This window comes from Barbus barbus (assembly GCF_936440315.1).
Source record: "Barbus barbus genome assembly, chromosome: 39".
Taxonomy (NCBI): domain Eukaryota; kingdom Metazoa; phylum Chordata; class Actinopteri; order Cypriniformes; family Cyprinidae; genus Barbus; species Barbus barbus.
Window position 1 is genome coordinate 4,912,902 of NC_136717.1, and position 22,054 is coordinate 4,934,955.

General features: G+C 39.8%; 1 protein-coding gene across 4 annotated transcripts in view; it reads right to left on the reverse strand.

The window, feature by feature from the left end:
• Window positions 1-224: 224 nt before the first annotated feature.
• LOC306858851 (NACHT, LRR and PYD domains-containing protein 12-like) overlaps window positions 225-22,054 on the reverse strand; it is a 46,782-nt gene continuing 24,952 nt past the window's right edge. For all 4 annotated transcript variants that reach the window (XM_079399617.1, XM_079399615.1, XM_079399618.1 and 1 more), the window contains 2 exons: window positions 1,209-1,255; window positions 225-1,116 (listed from right to left, as the gene is read on the reverse strand). In XM_079399617.1, the coding sequence (XP_079255743.1) occupies window positions 572-1,116; window positions 1,209-1,255 (592 nt within the window). In that variant the 3' untranslated portion in view covers window positions 225-571. The remainder of the gene's footprint in view (window positions 1,117-1,208; window positions 1,256-22,054) is intronic.

The window sequence follows — 22,054 nt, forward strand, 5'->3', positions numbered from 1 at the left end:
AGGTAAAGATTTTAGTGGATTTTATCATTATAGGGTGGTTGTGTACACACACTGCCAACACACATTTCAGTTCAAACAACTTGTAAAAGTGCATGTAGCATCCTATGACCCCTTTAAATGCTGTAATTAATGTCATATTTTATAATGTCATAAGCTCATTTCAGTCTTGTGAGGAATTGATTATATTCATGATACAAACATCAATTAAAATCTGATCTCAAGTTGATTTGTCATTGTGTTTTATTATTTCTGTACAAAAACAACAGAGAAATTAATTACTTGTTCTTCATCAGTCATGTTTGTAAAATAAACTTTTCAATTGAAAGGTAATTTTGATGATAATATAAATGATTGATGAGACAACAATAAAAACATGAATACACACACACACACACACAAACACTGATCTTACTCTCTATATGAGGATTTCTGACACATTTATTCTGTTATTTCAGTGACAGAAGTTGAGTTGCAGTAATAATGTCATGAAGAGACTCATCTCACTGTTACTGATTTATCATGCAGCTCAAAGCATTATGGGTAGAATCTCTCATCAGTCTATTCAGATTCATCAACACAGTTTTACTGATGATTCACAATAAACATTAAACCCAGGATAGAGCGGCTGAGTGAATGTGGTCTGGACTGTGTGGATGAGGCTCATTGTTTCAGAGACGTTGTAGAAGGACAGAGTTCCTGCACTGAGATCCACATACACTCCTATTCTACTGCTGATGGACTCTACAGGGAGATAATTCACTATGTTATTGTGTCTGAATGATTCTGTGCCATTGTGATAGAAGGAGTAACTGGAAGGAGAGCAGTACAAACTCCAGGACTGATCATTATTTCCAAACACACACTCTTTACCCTCTCCCTTCCTGTTGATGGTCTTATATGACACTGATATATACACATACTCTCCACTCCACTCAATCTCCCAGTAACAGCGTCCACACACACTCTCTCTACACAACACCTGATTCACACCATCAAATCTGTCTGGATGATCAGGATACGACTGAGACTCAAACACGTTTGTCACCTTTCTGTTCTCCTCAGAGAGAACAAGCTTAATGTTTGCTGTGTTTGGATCCAGTGTGAGAAAACAGGCATCTAAACACAAGAACAGAGACATTAATAACAACAACAATCACTACAGCTGTGTATGTGTGTGTGTGTGTGTGTGTGTGTGTGTGTAGACGTACATTTCTTTAGGCCTGCTGTAATCCTGGATTGTCCTCCATGATCCACACTAGAAAACACACAAAGTCACAGTCAGTCAAAAAAAGGCTATACAGTTTCCAATGTACTCAGGGTGATATGCCATTGCTATGGCACTTGGGGTGGTTGCTAGGCTGTTGCTATGTAGTGGCCAGGGTACTTGGGTGGTTACAATGTTGATAACATGTTCTGAGTGGTTGCTATGCAGTTGCTAAGGTGCTTGTGGTTGTTGCTAGGCTGTTTCTATATGGTTGCTAGGGTACTTGCTGTGTAGTTATTTTTTTTTAAATGTATTGTGACGAGTCGGCTGCCTCCCCCCTTTCTATCATCACCACCCCGTCCCGTATTCGCCGCCCTTCACCAGGCTCCCGACGGGAGTGGGTGTGTGAGAGAGGAGGGGCACTGAAACAGCCAGGGCTGGCGGCATGTGATGAGGCGCACCTGATGTGAATGGAGCCTCATCACCGCCGCCGTTTAAATGCCAAGCCCGCCTCTCCTCGAGAGACCGGTCTCTTCCCCCGTGCATGCACGCTGGTGTCCTCGTGGGTCCAGGAAGGGAGCGTTGAGGGATTTCCTGCCGCCGCCAGAGACGCGAGCCGCCGGACCTGCGAGCCGCCGGACCCGCAGTCCAGATGACGCCGCACTCGTGATACGGCTGACGGGCCAGGATGCCGGGCCGTAGAGTCCCCCAGAAGTGCCGCGGCCAGCTGAGGACGAAGCCGCGAGCGGAAGCCGTCGCGCCCCGGACCAGGAGGGGAGCGCGTGCGGCCACCGGACTCCGCCCCTTCCCTGGACCCTTCCCTTCTGAACACTGCCCTCCTTCACTAGCACAACGAGGACACCAGATCCCTGTTTATTTTGGACCCTTTTCCCCCTTTGGACACTTTATTTTAATATTTTGTTTAATAAAAACCTCTCCGAGGCTTGACGCCACGCCCACTGTGTCTGTCGTTTGCTCCTCCCGCCACAGTATGTACATTTATAACACTATACTTTGCATTATATCAACTTTTCATCAAATTACAAAAAAAATAGTTAACACATGCGCAGAGGTAGGTAGTAACGAGTTACATTTACTTCGTTACATTTACTTGAGTACATTTTTTGGGTAACTAATACTTTGAGTATATTTAAAAATAGGTACTTTTACTCTTACTAAAGTACGTTTTAGTGAAAAAAACGGTACTTCGTTACTGTGGGTGATGCTCCTCTCGTTACAATACCTTAATGCAATAAAAGTTAAAAATGCTTCAATTTATTTCAAACGTGCCATCTACTTTTCTCTGGTCAATGAGCGATGCCCATTGGTGAGTGATTCATTCTTTTGAGTCAATTCTGTTCAAAGGCTTGATCAAACCATTTGGTAAACCAGTGAATTGGTTCACAAATCAGTTTGAATGATTCGTTCAGTTCCCTGCCGCACGCACTGAGTCATCTGAAGTGGTTTTCACTCAGAGTTGTAACATCAAGAGCGTTGAAGATGTGGCTTTGGATCTACAGTCAATTGAAAGCAAACCTGCAAAGGCTATTGTTTGCTAGCTATGAAGATCTTTATTAGATGAACACCACGTGTGCTGTCTAGTGTTCCACAGGCTACATTCGATTACAGTACACGATACCACCGTGACATTACCAGTTTGTTATACATGTACCTTATACATTAAAAACAATGTATAATTTATACATTAAATAAGCTGTCACAGAGTATGAAATGAACACCCATTAAAACCGCCTTAGCTCTGCGCAGCGGCGCGCGACCAGAGCAAAAACATATCAGAGCAAAAACCAAGCCCTGAGGTTAAACAAACTGCCTGTATAGCTCAGAGACAGAATTGCATCAAACCACATATCTGGGGAAGAGTTCAGAAAAAAAATATGCTGCATTGAAGTTTCACAGAAGCATGTTGTCTCTGTTACCCTTAATGGAAGAAGTTTGGAACAACCAGGACTCTTGCTAGAGCTGGCCTCCTGACCAAACTGAGCAACTGATGGAGAAGGGCTTTGGTTAGAGTGGTGATGAAGAACCTGATGGTCACTCTAGTTGAACTCCATGATCATATGTAGAGATAGGAGAAACCTACAGAAGGACAAACATCACTGCAACACTCCACCAGTCTGTGCTTTATGCTGGTGTGGCCAGATGCAATCCTCTCCCAGTGAAGACACATGAAAACACACTTGGAACTTGCAAAAAAAAAAAAAACACCTAAAGGACCCTCAGACTCTGAGAAACAAAATTCTCTGGTCTGATGAACCTCAATTCCAAGCATCTTGTTTGAAGGAAACCAGCTCTGCTCATCACCTGCAGAAGTAAAGTGTGCTGGTAGCAGCCTCATGCTATGGGGCTGTTTTTCAGTGGCAGGGACTGAGGGACTCATCACATTAGAAGAAAAGCTCAATGCACCAAAATATTGACATTAATGAAAACCCAGTCCAGAGCATTCAGAACCTCAGACTGGGCAGAAGATTCACCTTCCAACAGGACAATGACCCCTAATCACACAGCAAGAATGTCTTATAGACAACTCTGTGAATGTCCTTAAGTGGCCCAGCCACAGCCTGGGCTTGAATATTTCTGGAGAAACCTGAAAATGTGCATCTGCCCCCATCCAACCTGAAAGAGCTGGAGACGTGAAGAGATGAGAATAATGGTAGATAATTGCCAAATTCTAATGTGCAAAGCATGTCGTATCATACCCCAAAAGACTTGAGGCTGTAAAGGTGCTTCAGCTAAGTACTGAGTTAAGGGTATGAAGACTTATACAATGTACTTATTTCAGTTTTTTTATTTTTAATTAATTTACAAAGTTGTGACAATTCTGTTTTTGCTTTGTCATTATGAGGTATGGAGTGTAGATTAATGTGGGAAAAAAGTAATTCAAATCAGTTTAACATAAGGCTGCAACATAAAACATGAAAAAAAATTAAGGGATATGAAGACTTTTATACTTTAAAATATAATTTAATTCAGTGATGCAAATCAGAATTTTGATCAGCTATTACTCAGAGTCATATGATCCTTCAGAAATCATTCTAATATATTGATTTATTACCAGTGTTGTTGAAAAAAAAAACAGCATATGCTGGTTGTTTTGAAGCTGGGATGCTGGTTTGAGCTGGTTTATGCTGGTCCTTAGCTGGTCGGACCAGCACATGACCAGATTAAACCAGCTAAAGACCAGCATAAACCAGCGAAAGACCAGTTTAAACCAGCATCCCATGCTTCAAAACATACAGTCGTGGTCAGAATTATTGGCATCCTTGGTAAATATGATCAAAGAAGGCTGTAAAAATTTATCTGCATTGTTAATCATTTAGATCTTTTATTTAAAAAAAATCACAAAAATCTAACCTTTCATTGGATAATAAGAATTTAAAATGGGAGGAAACATCATTATGAAATAAATATTTTTCTCTAATACACATTGGCCACAATTAACGGCACCCTTTTAATCAATAATTTTTGAAACCTCCAGTTGCCAGTTTAACAGCTCTAAATTGTCTCCTATAATGCCTGATGAGGTTAGAGAACACCTGACAAGAGATCAGAGACCATTCCTTCATCCAGAATCTTTCCAGATCCTTCAGATTCCCAGCTCCATGATAGTGCTTCTTCTCTTCAGTTCACCTCACTCATTTTCTACAGGGTTCAGGTCAGAGGACTGGAATGGCCATAGCAGAAGCTTGGTTTTGTGCTCAGTGACCCATTTTTGTGTTGTTTTTGAGGTTTGTGTTTGGATTATTGTACGGTTGGAAGATCCAAATATGGCCCATTATAAGATTTCTAACAGAGTCAGTCACTTGTTGATTTGTTTATCTGTTGGTATTTGATAGAATCCATGATGCCATGTATCTAAACATGTCCAGGACCTCCAGCAGAAATATAGGCCCACAACATCAAAAATACAGCAGTATATTTCATTGTACACATGGGGTACTTTTTTATCCCTGTGTGCACCAAACCCATCTTGAGTGTTTGCTGCTAAAAAGCTAATTTTTTTGTTTCATCCGACCATAGAAGCCAGTCCCATTTGAAGTTCCAGTCGTGTCTGACAACTGAATATGCTGGAGATTGTTTTTGGACGAGTGAGGAGAATTTTTCTTGAAACCCTGCCGAACAACATGTGGTGATGTAGGGGCTGTTTGACCTTTTTTTTTTTTTTTTTGACCCCGAAACTCAACTTTTCTCTACAATTCTCCAGCTGTGATATTTGAAGAGTCTTTGGCCACTCAAACTCTCCTTCTCACCGTGCATTAGGACGATATAGACACATGTCCTCCAGCAGGCCGTTTCGTAAAATTTTATGTTGATTGGAAATTCATAATTATTGCCCTGATGGTGGAAATGGGAATTTACACTGCTCTAGCTCTTTTCTTAAAGCTACTTCACTAATCTGTGAAGCTCAATTATCTTTTGCTGCTCTTTTGCTGCACATCAGAAATATATTCTTTGGTTTTTCTCCATGGAGAAATTTGGCCTTTGTTTTCCCTCCTATTTATATTTCTGTGAAACAGGAAGCCATGGCTGGATAATTTCATGTTCATAATCAGCCTGGAGTGCTCAAAATTGTGAATATGAATGGGAATATACTTGAGATATTTTACTCATAAGATTGTCTAGGGGTACCAATAATTGTGTCCAACATGTATTTGAGAAAAACATTTCATAATTAAATTTTCCCCCATTTTCAATTGTTTCAGTTCAATGAAAGGTGAGATTTTTATTTATTTTTTTTCAAATAAAAGATCAAAAGGATTAATAATGCAGGTTTATAATGCATATTTACCAATAATTCCGACCACGACTGTACCTAACCAGTGTATGCTGTTTTTTTCAACAGGGAACAGTTTTGCTGCTTAATATTTTTTGGAACCTGTGACATTTTGTTCAGGATTCTTTTATGAATAGAAAGCTAAAAAGAACAGCATTGATAATCAACATATTGGAATGATTTCTGAAGGATTATGTGACACTGAAGACTGGCATAAAGGCTGATAAAAATTCTGATTTGCATCACTGAAATAAATTACATAAAAAACATTAAAAATCTTTTGAACAGCAGTGTGTGTGTGTGTGTATAAATTATATCTAAATATCTATATATCTAAATAAAAATAGACTATATTCAGTACCTATATGATCCAAAGTAACTAGTAAATAACTACTTGAGTATTTTTTATATCCGATACTTTTTACTCTTACTCAAGTAACTATTCAGACTATTACTTTTACTTTTACTTGAGTAAATATTTCTACAAGTACTTTTACTTTTACTTGAGTACAGTTTTTGGGTACTCTACCCACCTCTGCTTATGGGAGGGAAGGTAAATTTGATATTGTCCTCTCTTCCATTATCAGTCTCTCATTTTTTTTATTTTTTATTTTTTTAAGTTGCGAAAACACTATCGGGGAGTTTTTCTTTTGTTATTAGAGCAAATGGGAATAATGCAAAAAAATATTTGTGGTACTCTCCCATTCACTGCTCTCGAAGTTGACTGACAGGCGATCTGACCAATTATAACGCCGAATCTTACATTTTGTCTGACAAACAAATCAGACAGAAGAGTTGATTAACGTTGGTGGGCTTAAAATTGCAAAACTGTGTATAGACATCTTTCCGCGGTTGAAATAAAATACGTTCTTGTGTTCATTCATGTTTGTGCTTTAAGTAAAGAAGAAAAGATGATCAGTTCACGTGTTGATTGATCTAGTAAAGCCTGGAATACGTACACTTTTTTATTAATTTTCATAAATCATGTTCATAAATAAAAAAAAACAGAGTGATCTGTTTTTGCAAATGAACTGTTAATTTACAAACAAAGCCACAGCAGAGCAGCTGTCCATTTCAGAACAACACAGTCGTGTTTCTTTACTGAAAAATTAATTGTTTTAAACAATGATTTAATGCCACTATACAGCCAAATACAGCCAGTGCTTTTTGAATGAATGTTTCAACGAGTCACTCATTAAGACAGTGACTTGCCACCCACCTACTGGCGGTTTTTGCTTCAAATCTAAAAGCATTGATTTTTTTTCCAACCTTTTATATTTCTATGCTTAAATCATGAATCCTGTAACATTCTTTATGCACTTATAATTGAACTTTGTGATTTGAAACATTTATAAATACATTTACATTTCAGTTTCAGAGGTGAAGAAACTAATCAAGAAACTTAATTGCGTACACAGTACAGCTGATTACTGAAGCCCAAGCCAAGTGGCAATGGAGATGCAACTGCTACAGCAAAGCAGATCTGGCAAAAAACAGCAGATCTAAAAAAAAAAAAAAAAAGAGATGACGCTACGTCACACAGAGACCAGTGTAAGTATTCCACTTTTTTTTTTTGTATAGACATTGAGTTGTGACTGTAATACACAATTGTAAACATGAACATATGATAAAAAAGTGTTATTGCACACTTTCCTGTACAATTAAAATTATAAATGAGGACTGACAAATTCAGGTCCCGAATGAAATGGTAATAAATTTCTGCAAAGCACCCTTTTGAATGTAGACATATCATTACTACCATGTTGAAAAACTGGTTCAAACTGAAGTGTAAATAATGAGATAGGCTAGGCAAGTTTATTTATATAGCACATTTCATACACAATGGTAATTCAAAGTGCTTTACATAAAAGGAAGTAAAATATTAATTTAAAAAAATAATCACAACAATAAAGCCAGAAATTTTAAAACGTTTAAAATTACTTAAGAATTGATTTAAAATGAATTAAAAAAATTATTACATGTGTAGTCAGTTCGGACGTAGCACAGTGCTCATTCAACAAATGCACAGTTAAACAGATGAGTTTTGAGTCTGGATTTAAATGTGGCTAATGTTTTAGCACATCTGATCTCTTCTGGAAGCTGGTTGCAACTGTGGGCGGCATAATAGCTAAAAGCAGACTCCCCTTGTTTTGTGTGAACCCTTGGTATTTCTAACTGACTCGATCCTAATGATCTGAGTGGTCTGTTCGGTTTATATTCAGTGAGCATATCAGCAATATATTTAGGTCCTAGGCCATTGAGTGACTTATAAACGAGTAAAAGTACTTTAAAATCAATCCTAAATGTAACTGGAAGCCAGTGTAAGGACCTGAGGACTGGTGTGATATGCTCAGATTTTCTGGTTCTAGTCAGAATCCTGGCAGCAGCATTCTGGATGAGCTGCAGCTGTCTAATGGTCTTTTTGGGAAGGCCGGTGAGGAGACCATTACAGTAATCCACCCTGCTGGTGGTAAAGGCATGAACAAGTTTCTCCAAGTCTCGACTGGAAACAAAACATCTAATTCTTGCAATGTTTTTGAGATGATAGTATGCTGATTTAATTACTGCTTTGACAGGACTACTGAAACTAAGGTCTGTCTCCAGAATCACCCCAAGATTCTTCACTTGATTTTTAGTTGTTTGACTCCTAGAGTCGAGGTACAGTTGGGCAAAAAAGTATTTAGTCAGCCACCAATTGTGCAAGTTCTCCCACTTAAAAAGATGAGAGAGGCCTGTAATTTTCATCATAGGTATACCTCAACTATGAGAGACAGAATGGGGGGGAAAGAATCCAGGAAATCACATTGTCTGATTTTTAAATAATTTATTTGCAAATTATGGTGGAAAATAAGGGTTAGAGGAGTGACTATGAACAAAGGTGGAGTTTCTCTACGTCTGGAGAGCGTCAGCGCTGCATTTCATGAAGTTAACAGATAACGCCAGCATCAAAGACTTTTTAAATAGAACAAATAAATAAGGAATAATAATATACAAATTGACAATTGTATGTACAATTAATAATTAGTCTATATATTATAATCTTTATATTCTCTTTTGAGTCAGCACACAGAATCGCTACAAAATTTACAGCTCTCATCTCCTGCACATCCATGTTTGTTTAATCTGTCACGCGTCTCCTAGCAATAAGGCGTGTGTTTCTGCATGAGTTTGTTGTGATCGGAACGACTTGAAAGTCTGGTAGTGTATGATCCTCAGTCGCGTAGTGTATGATGGCCAGATTTACTTTGTCACTATTTACAAAGTCTGTAAGTGTATGATGCCCTATGTTTTAAACATCTGTTCAGATTTTAAAAGTCGTGTAGTGTATTCCAGGGTTAAGGCGCTACAGTGATCGGTCACAACACATTAAAGAGCCACAAAACAGTATTTATTGTTTGAATTTCCTAATAAATTACAACATTTTAAAGCTGAGACCTTAGCTGCGTCCGAAATGACGCACTATACACTATGGGCCTTATTTTAACGATCTAAGCACATGGTCTAAAGCCATGTGTTTCACAACAGGAAAAACGGTTGGCGCGCCGTTAGTAATGGGTGTGTTTTGGGCATAACGAGCAATAAACCAATCAGAGTCTCATCCGTCTCCAGAGAGGAAATGGAGCTGCTCATGCCTGAGCAAATAGGTAGGCTAATTCTGATACATTCAATCACTAGCCATTATCCAGCTTTAAAGGCGCGGTCACCCTAGACTTTGAGCATGCAAAATCGTGTTGCATGCTGTAACGGTCATGATATGACGTCACGCTGTGCAGCGTCTTTTCAAAAACTTAAATTCAACACAAAACATACAATCTACTCCACTTTCCTGCAGTGCTGCAGTTTTAGATTTGTTCTTTTAATTCAGATATGAGGTCATGCTGTGACGTATTGATCTGCCGTTGTTGGTCACACAGTATCACGTGATGTAAAATCGCAGGCCAGAGTTCACCAAGCTTGAATACAAATGAGCTTGAATTTGACGCATTTGCATGTGTATGAATGGAAGTCAATGGAACTAAAAGTGCAGTGTGACCGCACCTTTAATTGGTCAATGGTGCAGTCTATTTCAGTTGCCTCAAAATAGCAATGCGCCAACAATGCACCTGAACACACCTCTTTTTCAGACCAGCACGCCCATGGGCGCAAATGCATTTGCTATTTAAACAACATGGCGCAGGATGTGAAAATAACTGCGTCGGGCTGAAACTGGCAAAAAAAAAAAACACCTGTGTCGCACCTGGTGCCACATTGCACCAGCTGTTTGATAGGGCCCTATGTATTTATGCACTCAACCATGAAGTGTATGAATTTTAGAAGGCAAGGCAATTTATTTCTAGAGCATGATTAAAAACAACAAGTTGACCAATGTGCTGCACAGATTCTAAAAACATAAGCAAACAGTATATACACAACACAGAGCATCAGACCATTCAACATTGCAAAAACAAACAAAAAAGGTTAGTTTTCAACAACATGTCATTAAACAACATTTTGCAAAAAAGCCTGGGAGAAAAAATGAGTCTTTAAAAGGGACTTAAATGACACCAAGGTGGAGGCAGTTCTTATGTATAAAGGCAAACTGTTCCAAAGCCTAGGGGCCAATACTGCAAAAGCACGGTCCCCCCAAAGTTTGCGTCTCGACCTAGGAACAATCAAGAGTTTCTGGTCAGATGACCTAAGGGATCTTGATGGAGAGTACGGTTGCAACAAATCCGAAATATAACATGGAGCAAGGCCGTTTAATGATTTAAAAACATTTTTTTCTATTACGAACCTGCAACCAATGTAAAGATGTCAAAATGGTAGTGATATGGTCCCATTTCCAAGAACCTGTTAACAACCTTGCAGCAGCATTCTGGACAATCTGTAGTCGTGACAGGGTGGACTGAGTAATCCCTACATACAGGAAATTACAGTAGTCCAGTCGAGAAGACACAAAAGCATGCATCACTCTTTCAAAATCAAAAAAAGGACAAAAACGGCTTAATCTTTGCCAGTGTTCTTAGTTGAAAAAAGCCAGATCGAACAACACTATTGATCTGTTTGTCAAATTTCAAGGCAAATAAATCAATATTAATAGTCCCAGATGCACTAGAGGGTGCAAAAACAATAGTTTCAGTTTTACTTTCATTTAGGTGCAAAAAATTCACAGCCAACCATGTTTTCAAATCCTTTAAGCATGCAAGAAGAGATTCTAAAAAGTTTCCTTCCTTCTTTACAGGTACATAAATCTGCGTATCATCAGCGTAACAATTAAACGATACGCTGTTTACTAAAAATAGATCCAATTGGCAGAATATACAATGAAAACAAAATAGGTCCAAAAATGGATCCTTGTGGGATCCCACATGTAAGAGACATGTAAGACATGTAAAATGACATCTAAGAGAGTGGCCAATGATGATGAAAATTTCCCCAGGGTAACTGAAAAGCTCCTATTGGTTAGATAGGACTTAATCCAGTTCAAAAGAGTACCACGAATCCCTGCCACCCGTTCAAGTCGAGCAATAAGAATTTCATGCTCTATGGTGTCAGAAGCTGCACTGAGGTCAATTAACACCAAAATTGCAGTATCACCAGAGTCAACTGCTAGCAGAATATCATTTACCCCCTTCCCACCAGCAGGAACCAGGTTCCTAGTTCAGAGCCTGTGCTACTGCCAGTTCTTAGTTGGTTCAACTGGTGAGCCCTTTAAGAATCAGTTGCTTTTCCACAGGTTAGAGAGCCAATACAGAGCCAGGACTTACATCACTGAATACGTTTCATGTTTCGATTCACTAGCACGGCACAACAGACTTGTTCGAGGTGCATCAGCGCCACGCAGACAGATCGATCGGCACACAACACACTAAAGCACAGCGAGACGATCCAAAAGCATAAAGAGCCGTCAGCTTTTCAGTTGCTCCCGTAGCACCCCGATGCCTCGCATCGAACGATCCATCCCAAACAAGCCTAAACAAACTATCAACAAATGCGTTGCTATTGATGTTCATGGCTTTGCGAACCTACATCGGCATCCAAACACGGCGAATCCAACGTGTTCGTGTTTAGCTGCGATTTCAAATATGTCAGTCAAAACTTTCTGTCGTCTTGTTGATCATGGTAACCCTTCCCCCAGCCCCTGACGCAAGCGGTTCTTCCTTCTAGCCCAGCAATGTTTTGGTGCTACTTACAAACCGCTTTTACTGGTTAGGAGCTGGTGCTTTGGGTGTTGAAAGACAAAGAACCGGTTTGAAACTAGGCTCTGGCTTCGAACCAGCACTAGAACTGCCTTGGTGGAAAAGGGGTAATTGAGAACTTTCAAAAGTGCAGACTCTGTACTATGATGCTCCCTAAACCCTGACTGGAAAACTTCAAATAAAGAGTTCTTATTCAAAAAATAAGAAGTTGCAGTTGAATAAGGACAGCTTTCTCCAACACCTTAGACAGAAAAGGCCTGTAATTTGCATAATCCGTTGGATTCAATTTAGTATTTTTAATTAAAGGTTGTACTACAGCATGCTTGAAAGATGCGGGAACAATCCCTGATGCAAGGCAGCTATTTATAATTGATAAAATGCTACACCCAACTACATCAAAAGTTTGTTTGATCAGTCTTGACGGAACAACATCAAGAGGGGAATCCGATGGCTTCAGTTGATCAACCATTTTAGCCAAGGTAGAAAGTTGAAGAAGTTCAGACTGATGAAACACAGCAGGACAACTAGAAGGAGCAGAGGGATCACCAGCTACAGGAGGTATTTGAGATCTAATATTTTTGATCTTTGACAAAAAAATTCTCACAATCCTCCATTGAAATCTCAGGTCCAATGCTATTTGATGGATTAATAACAGAATTGATAGTATTAAACAATACTCTGGGTCTATGACAGTTATTTTCAATAATAGCAGAGAAGTACTTTGCCTTCGCTACCTTAACTGCTTTTTGGTAGGAATGCAAAGAGTCCCTCAAAATTTCAAAAGACACCTGGAGCCTGTCCTTCTGCCAGCTACGCTCTGCTCTTCTGCAAGTTTGTCTAAAAGATTGTGTAGCATCATTAAACCAGGGCTCTACCTTACTTTTTACACGTTTCACCTTCCAAGGTGCAATAGAGTCTAAAATAGTTGAACAACCAGAGTTAAAAGAACTCAGTACAGGTTCAGGATCTAGATATAATGGAGGATTTTCAGTGGTAGAAATATTATGATTTTTCAAAAATGCCCTAGAAAATTCACTAATAACACTAGAGTTCAACATACGACAAACACGTGATGGTGGGCAAGATCTAACAGAGTGATATGGGAGAGAAACCCCAATAATAACTGGATTGTGATCAGAAAAAGTTGCATCACAAACATTCACATAGCTCAAAGAAATACCATAAGATAAAACTAAATCCAATGTATGTCCCCCAATGTGTTTTGGGGGCCTGGATAAGTTTTGACATGCCCTGACATTTGTGCTTTTTTCAGTTGCTTATAAACATATAAATGGCTAAAGTCTAATAACACAGTAAACAGCACAAACTGGGCTACAATATGTTAGCAGCATGTATGTACATGATTGTGTTTTTGAGAAAACGTTTGTGCGTGGTTAGTGAAAAACTAAGATTTTGAAGTCACTGAAATAAGGCCATAAAAAACAGAGCATTTGTTCACAAGACTTTTGAGAACTGGATCTTGTAGTCTAGAGTTTTTGCTTCAAACTAATGTGAAAATCATCTTGTTTACTTGCTCACAGAAAACGATATATTGATTTAACATTCCAGGACCCTTCTCCATATAGTGGACTTCAATGGTGCTCAAAGGATTGAAGGTTAAAAATGCAGCTTCAAAGGGCTTTAAACGATCCCAGCTGAGGAATCGTATCTAGCGAAATGATCAGTCATTTTCTAGAGAAAATACAAATTGATACACTTTTTAACCTCAAATGCTCGTTTTGTCTAGCTCTGCGATGCGCATGTGTGCTCGGTGTACTCCGGTTCAAGACCGTTAGGGTAGGTCGAAATACAGTGGTAGGGAATACAAATGAGATATTACACCATATTAGGAACAACAGTCTGTTTTATGCAACCTGTTACGCAACCCTGGAGTTTTCAAACTAAAACAGGGTCTGCAGCATTTTCGACACCCCGTGTGAATGTGGCAAAGTTATGCATTTTAACCCTCTAAGCGCAAAATTGCGACAAGACGTCATACTTCATAAAACAGACTGTTGTTCCTAATATGGTGTAATATCTCATTTGTATTCCCTACCACTGTATTTCGACCTACCCTAACGGTCTTGAACCGGAGTACACAGAGCACACATGCGCATCGCAGAGCTAGACGAAACGAGCATTAGAGGTTAAAAAGTGTATCAATTTGTATTTTGTATTCAGTGTAAACGGACCAAAACTGAGACATTTGAAAATGATGGCGTGGCTGCCCACATTCGCTCTGCATATCCTTGATGACCATGTATACAATAACATCATGCTCATTTGTTATGTCTCATTTCGGATGCTCATTTAAGGAAAGTATCCATTAAATAGCAAAGTAAAAAAATTAATTAACAGTATTTTTACACCCCAAGGAATAACAGTCAGTTTTATTACAGTTACTTCTCTTAAATGAAAACATCCTTGATGACGTATGCAGCCTGAATGTTCATGTGACATGCGTTTTCAGTTGTTTAGTGTAGACGGAGATCATTTCTGAAATGCAGTGAAAACACCAGTGTAAATGAGGATTGTTTTCAATTTAAAATGCGGTTTTAAAACAAAAACGCACTAGTGTAAACAGAGCCTTACCTTAGCTAAGGAAAACCAGTCTTTTCTTAGCTTATATTGAAATCCACCGACATTTTTCTGTACAAATCCACGTTTTGTACTGTTTTGCTGTCTCCTGTGCTACGACAGTTAGCGCAAGCTAGAGAAAACTGTTATTAACATTTTAAATATGGATATTTTTCTTACAAAAACACATCGATTCAGTACAGGAGGCCTTTATTCACGCCCCCCTGGAACTGCGTGAGGCACTTTTTATTAAGGATGGATGCACTTTATTGAACTTCTTTTGGACTGTTGAAAAGAAACACCCACCAACCGCTGTTATAAAGCTGGGAAGTGCATTTCTTCCTGCACTTCACAAGAACTTGAAGAAATGATGAGATGAGTGTTTGAGTCTCAAACCAGATCACGAAATCAACAGCTGCATCAAATATAGCAGCTGAATTTCACAGTTTGACTCTGACAGAAACAGAGAAATACTGTAAGTCCAGTCATTTAGAGTAGAGTAAGATGGGGCAAGATGATTTTCTCTTGACCATAAATAACACAAAATCTCTTTTCAGCTTTTTTGATGAATGGCTACACTATTAGTAATTTTAATATGAAGTCATCTATCAGTATTTGTCTAGTCAGTTTATAAACAGTTTTGAGGTTAACTGATCTAATTTCGTGTTGAATGGACATGTAGGATATCGGAGACCGAATCGGACAAATTCAAGATTCGATCAGAACATCGGAACCTGAGGAGCCGAAATTCCACAGAGGCATCAATCAAACGTCATAAATCTGTCCAGATCCTAGCGCCAGCCTGTCTGAAGAATGCCTAACCAGCAAGCCTCGTTCACAAAACAGCTTGCAACATTAAGACAAAAGAACACTTATCAATAAGTCCAAGACAGGAAGGAGATCATCAAATTTGGGGCAAGTAATCCAGATTAATGGTCAAAGAGATGCACCGCGTCACATGTAAATCTGTGATAGAAATCACGAGCTACAGACTTGCTTGGATTGGCTACCCCCACAAGACAAAGACTTAGACTGAAATTTCTTAGGAGACCTTGTAACCTCTCTCTGGTCTCCACAGAACATGTCTCTTGTTCGCCGTAGAACTACACAGAGACTTTCGCTTCCATATGCACCTAAAATAATTTTAAAAGACTTTAATTTTAATGAAACTAATAATTTATATGCATAACTCCATATTATGTGTGTAACCCACACAATTAACTATCATGTTTTAATCACATATGGTGGTATGTCTTTTTAATAACTATTGAACAAGGGTCATATTCGTATTTAGTATGTATGAGTTAGAAAAATCATGCTTTAAAAGTTTCTTCCAATCAATTCTTTGTCAAATGTATCATAGTCTTGTTATAGAAATCATGTCCAAAATTATATTCTACAAGAGCGTTTAAAATTTGGACAATGTGACTGACCACGACATGTTGATTTATTGATTGGGTGGAGAAACAAAGCAACACCCCGAGCCAGAACAGTATCTAATTGGCCAAGACAACCATTGGGAGGTGTCAAAAAGCAGAGTTTAAAATCAACTGCAGTCAGGCCAGCCGCCAAGTCAAAAAACTCGGTCAATCTAGCCGCCACGTTATTTCTACGGTCGTGCATAAACTGCTTATTACGGTAAAACCGTCAGAGAACTGATGTGAATGCAAGCGCTCTTCTGGCGAACGCAATTTTTTTTCCCAACACACAGTCCGTAACTGTCTGATGATGTTGAATACCAAAATAAAAGCCCTATACGGTTTCTGCGTCTCTACTTTCAAAAAGCTATAAAAAGAAAAGTTCTAGATTGCACAGACCAGTTCCACCTCAGATTGAGAGTACACCTTCCCAGTGTCAGATGCGTCGTTTCAAGACTGTCTGATGTAGAATTACAAAATAAGAGCCTCCCAAATCTCATACATACGCTGCTGCATCTCTACTTTCAAAAAGCTATAAAAAGAAAGGTTCTAGATTGCACAGACCAGTTCCACCTCAGATTGAGAGTACACCTTCCAACAGTGTCAGATGCGTCGTTTCAAGACGGTCTGATGTGGAATTACAAAATAAGAGCCCCCACAACTTTCAAATACGTGTTGTTTTGTATCTACTTTCAAAAAGCAATAAAAAGAACATTTCTAGATTGCACAGACCAGTTCCACCTCAGACTGAGAGGACACCTTCCCACAGTGTCAGCTGCATCGTTTCAGGACTGTCTGATGTGAAATTACAAAATAAGAGCCCCCACAACTTTCAAATACGTGTTGTTTTGTGTCTACATTCAAAAAGCAATAAAAAGAAAAATTCTAGATTGCACAGACCAGTTCCACCTCAGATTGAGAGTACACCTTCCAACAGTGTCAGCTGCATCGTTTCAGGACTGTCTGATGTGAAATTACAAAATAAGAGCCCCCACAACTTTCAAATACGTGTTGTTTTGTGTCTACATTCAAAAAGCAATAAAAAGAAAAATTCTAGATTGCACAGACCAGTTCCACCTCAGACTGAGAGGACACCTTCCCACAGTGTCAGCTGCGTCGTTTCAGGACTGTCTGATATGGAATTACAAAATAAGTGCCCCCCAAAACTCACAACGTTGTGTCTCTACATTCATAAAGCTTACACACCTGCACTTCCCCCTCCCCCAAACAAACGAGGAAAAAAAAAATCATAAATATGCCGTTTTAACCAGACATTCAGTTAATCATTAATATAATATCCTAGTTTTTACAGATTGATAGTACATTTTGTCAGAATGTCACACATTCCATGTCACAAAAATCCCATGTTTCATTACAAAACAAACATTCTTTGAAGACCTCAGTCCTTGTTTTCTTTTAATAAATGTACTTACCCATTTGTCTGTTTCAGACACAATAATGCCTAAGGCAGAAGAGATGACAGAAGTTGCACAATAATGCAAACATCTTTCTTGATCTGAAGTTGTACAGTTAGTTGCACTCAGATGTGAACAATGGCCAGAAGAGACTTCCTTTTCTATTCCCTTTGTGCGTATGACTATCCATCGAGCATTTTTTAGACAGAAATATTTTTGGTGGACATTAATTTGTGCAATACAAATGTCATTGAGATATGTAACTTCTAGATGTAAATACAGTTATATCTTTTGCATCACATATTGTAATACTGCTGTTATTGCTGATGGTCAAGTGTGTGTCTGTCAATGCTTATCAATGTTTCTTCACGTTCAGTTCATGTGCCCATTGGAAGCTTTCTTCTCTCTTCTCTCTGACTTGTACTCACAAAACATCAAATATGTTAAACATATATTTGCAACCTTGACCATGCCTCATAACTGTGAAGCCACAAATATGTGCTGTGTACAAATCTCTGGTGCTGTCCATAGTGCTTAAGTAACCAGTGGTTTTGTCAGCTCACCTTTGTGATTCTATTTTCTGTGTTTGTGGCTGTCGTTTTTGTGTAGGGTAATAAAGTAGGCCTGTGAATTATATAACGTAGAGCCTAAGCGTATTGAGAATACAGAATACATTTTTTTTTATACCATTACCCAAAAAAAGTTAACAAATACTCTAACATTCTGATGATTTAAAATTAAATAATAATAACAATAATAAATAAAAACATAACATTTTTGGTTTTCTGAACCAGTTTCTGAACCATTTTTTTGGTATTAACATCGGTTTCATATATGACCTCCTACTTTGTAATTCCAATATATATATACACATACATAAAATATTAGGTGTTTATAATTATATGTATATAAAATACATATATTCATAAATAAATATTTATTTATAAACATTACAATTTTTTTTGCTTACAACCAAAAACTACTCGTGGAGAGTTAAATACATGTGCCCGTGGTGCATTATTTTCTTGCACCATAGGGTGGCAGTGGAACCGGGTCTTGTGGCCATCATCGCTATACAGCTGGGAGACTGGGGATGAAAGTAACACTTTTTGTTTGAGCATCAGTAACTCAGTGGTTGTTAGTGCTAGATCTCTCAAACTTTGATGTATGGTAGCCACATTTGTCTACTAAAAGTAAAACTCATTTGGACGTGTACTGCATAATCACAGATTGTGTGAGTTAATGTCAAATACAAAGAGTTCCGTTGTTAGAACCTTTCCCCACTACTGGGGTGAGTTGTAACACAGGCTGGGGTAGATTTAACAGTGTGAAGTTATTTGCTGAAATAAGATCCACTCTTCCAATTTCAAGATTCAAGATTCAAGATTCAAGATTCAAGAGTTTTATTTGTCACATACACAATTATACAGAGTATAACCAGCAGTGAAATGTAGGTCAGGTCCGCTCCAAGGACAGTGCAATTATAAAGAATACAAATATTAAGAAGAAGTACAAACATAAAACAAAAGATAAGATAAAATAAGATAAGATAAAAAATATAAATCTAAATGTGCAGGTCAGTATTGTTGACTTAAATAGTACTAAGAGGAATGTGCAAAAATAATGTGCAAAAAGTTGTACAGGGTAAAAATAGCAGCAATATGAGGTAGAGAAAAATTATGAATAGCTTATTGATATGGTGATATTTACATGGAGTCAAGTGATGTTATGACACAGAGTTAGAGTTTAGGAGCCTGATGGCCTGGGGGAAGAAGCTCCTCCTAAGTCTCTCAGTTTTTGCCATCAGGCTACGGAAGCGCTTACCAGATGGAAGCAAAGTGAATAGATGGTTACCAGGGTGATTAGAGTCCTTGAAGATTTTAACAGCTCTATTTTTGCAGCGTTTGAGGTAGATGTCCTGCAGAGAGGGGAGAGCAGACCCTGAGATGCGCTCAGCTAAGCGCACAACTCTCTGTAGAGCTTTGCAGTCCTGATTGGAGCTGTTTCCATACCACACTGAGATGCACTGAGTCAATACACTTTCTATGGTCCCTGAATAGAGAGTTTTCAGGATTGCTGGTGAGACCCTGAATTTCCTCAGCTGTCGCAGATGGTACAGTCTTTGCCTGGCTTTCTTAACCTGTGTTTGGATGTGTGTAGTCCAAGTCAGGTTCTCGGAGATGTTTACACCGAGGTACTTGAAGCTGCTCACCCTCTCCACAGGGGTCCCACTGATCATAAGAGGTGTGTAGGGCTGCTGCTGTCTCTTCCTAAAGTCCATGATCAGTTCTTTAGTTTTGCTCACATTCAGAGAGAGACAGTTGTCCTGGCACCATGATGTGAGTCTCTCTACCTCATCCAAGTATGCGGTCTCATCGTTGTTGGAGATGAGGCCCAGAACCACAGTATCATCAGCGAATTTAACAATGGATGTGGAGCTGTGAGAGGACACGCAGTCATGCGTGTAGAGAGAGTAGAGCAGGGGACTCAGGACACAGCCCTGTGGGGCTCCTATGTTCAGAGTGATGGAGTTTGAGGTGAACTGGCCAACTTTCACCACTTGAGGTCTGCCGGTGAGGAAGTCTTTAATCCAGTCACAGAGTGAGGAGTTTAGGCCGAGGTCTGTGAGTTTAGATGCCAGCTTGATGGGGACTATAGTGTTGAAAGCTGAGCTATAGTCAATGAATAGCAGCCTTACATAATTTCCATTGTTGCTATCCAAGTGTGTGAGGGAAGAGTGGAGGACGTGAGAGATGGCATCGTCCGTGGATCTGTTTGGGCGATAAGCAAACTGAAGAGGGTCCAGAGTATCAGGGATGGAGGAGCAAATGTGGCTCTTTACAAGTCTCTCAAAAACCTTCATGACTATAGATGTGAGGGCAACTGGGCGATAGTCATTCAGGCAAGAGGGTTTATTGTTCTTTGGCACAGGGATAATGATGGATTTTTTGAATGAGGTGGGAACCACGGAGATAGCAAGGGACTCATTAAAGATAGAAGTGAACAAACCAGCGAGCTGATCGGCGCAGGACCTCAGAACACGGCCGGTTATCCCATCAGGTCCGGCTGCTTTCCTGACATTCACTTTCTTTAGTGCCCTCCGAACCTCATCCTCCGACACAGTGATTACAGGATCATCGCTGCTCTGCCTGTTGCTTCCTGACGCGTTGGTCGGCAGAAACGCGCTGGTCGGCAGAAACGCGCTGCCGCCGTTGCCATCGAAACGGCCGTAGAAGATGTTTAACTCGTCGGCCAGCAACGGATCTGCTCTCACCTCCGCGGAGGATTTGTTTCCGAAGTCACAGATGGTCCTCAGTCCCTGCCACATCCGTCGAGAGTCATTGAGCTGGAAATGAGACTCAATTCTCTCTCTGTATCTGTGTTTGGCGGCTCTTACTGCACGACGGAGAGCATAGCACGATGCTTTGTACTCGCTCGTATTCCCAGACAGAAGAGCCTCGTTGTAAGCGGCGGTGCGTGTGTTAACCGCGGCACGGATTGTTCTGTCCACCCACGGTTTCTGATTGGAGAATGTCCTTATTGTTATTGTTTCTGTAGCTTGCTCGGTTAGCGTGTTTACGAAGCTTAATGCTACATCCGTGAACTCGCTGACGTCAGAAGAACTCGCCCGGAACATGTCCCAGTCGACGTCATCAAGCGCCGCCTGCAGCATAGTCTCTGAGTGGGAGGACCAGCGCGTCACTACTCTCTGCACCGGAGGTTCCTGAACGAGCCTTTGTTTGTATCTCGGTGTTAGAAAAATGGCGGCATGGTCCGATTTGCCAAAAGCCGGTAGTGAGCGGGCTTTGTAGGCATCCTTGAATTGAGTGTAGCAATGATCCAGTGTGTTTGGTCCTCTAGTTGGACAGGATACATGTTGATAAAAGTTCGGCATGACCTGCTTGAGGTTGGCTTTGTTAAAGTCCCCCGCGATGATAAAGGCAGCATCAGGATGTTTGTTAATGTAGCCGCTGTGCACATCGTGAAGCTTAGACAAAGCCAAGCCAGTGTCCGCCTGTGGTGGAATGTACACAGCAGTAACAATGATCGATGAAAACTCCCGGGGCAGATAAAATGGGCGGCAAATAATGGAAAGATGTTCCAGATGAGGCGAGCAGGAACGTGACAGAATGGAGATATTCCTGGGATCACACCATTTCTTGTTGATCATAAAACATACTCCTCCACCCCTGGTTTTACCGGCCTCTGCTGTTCTGTCCGTCCGGAAGACAGAGAAGTTATCACTCGGCATTACAGCAGTGTCCGGGACCGAGGACGAAAGCCACGTTTCTGACAAACAAAGGATGTTACAGTCTCTAATGTCCCGTTGGAAACTAATCCTGGCTCTAAGATCGTCCATCTTATTCTCCAAGGATTGGACATTAGCGAGGAGAATGCTTGGGAGAGGAGGACTGTGAGCCCTTTTCCTGAGTCTGACTCGAATTCCAGCGCGCTTCCCGCGGTGTTTC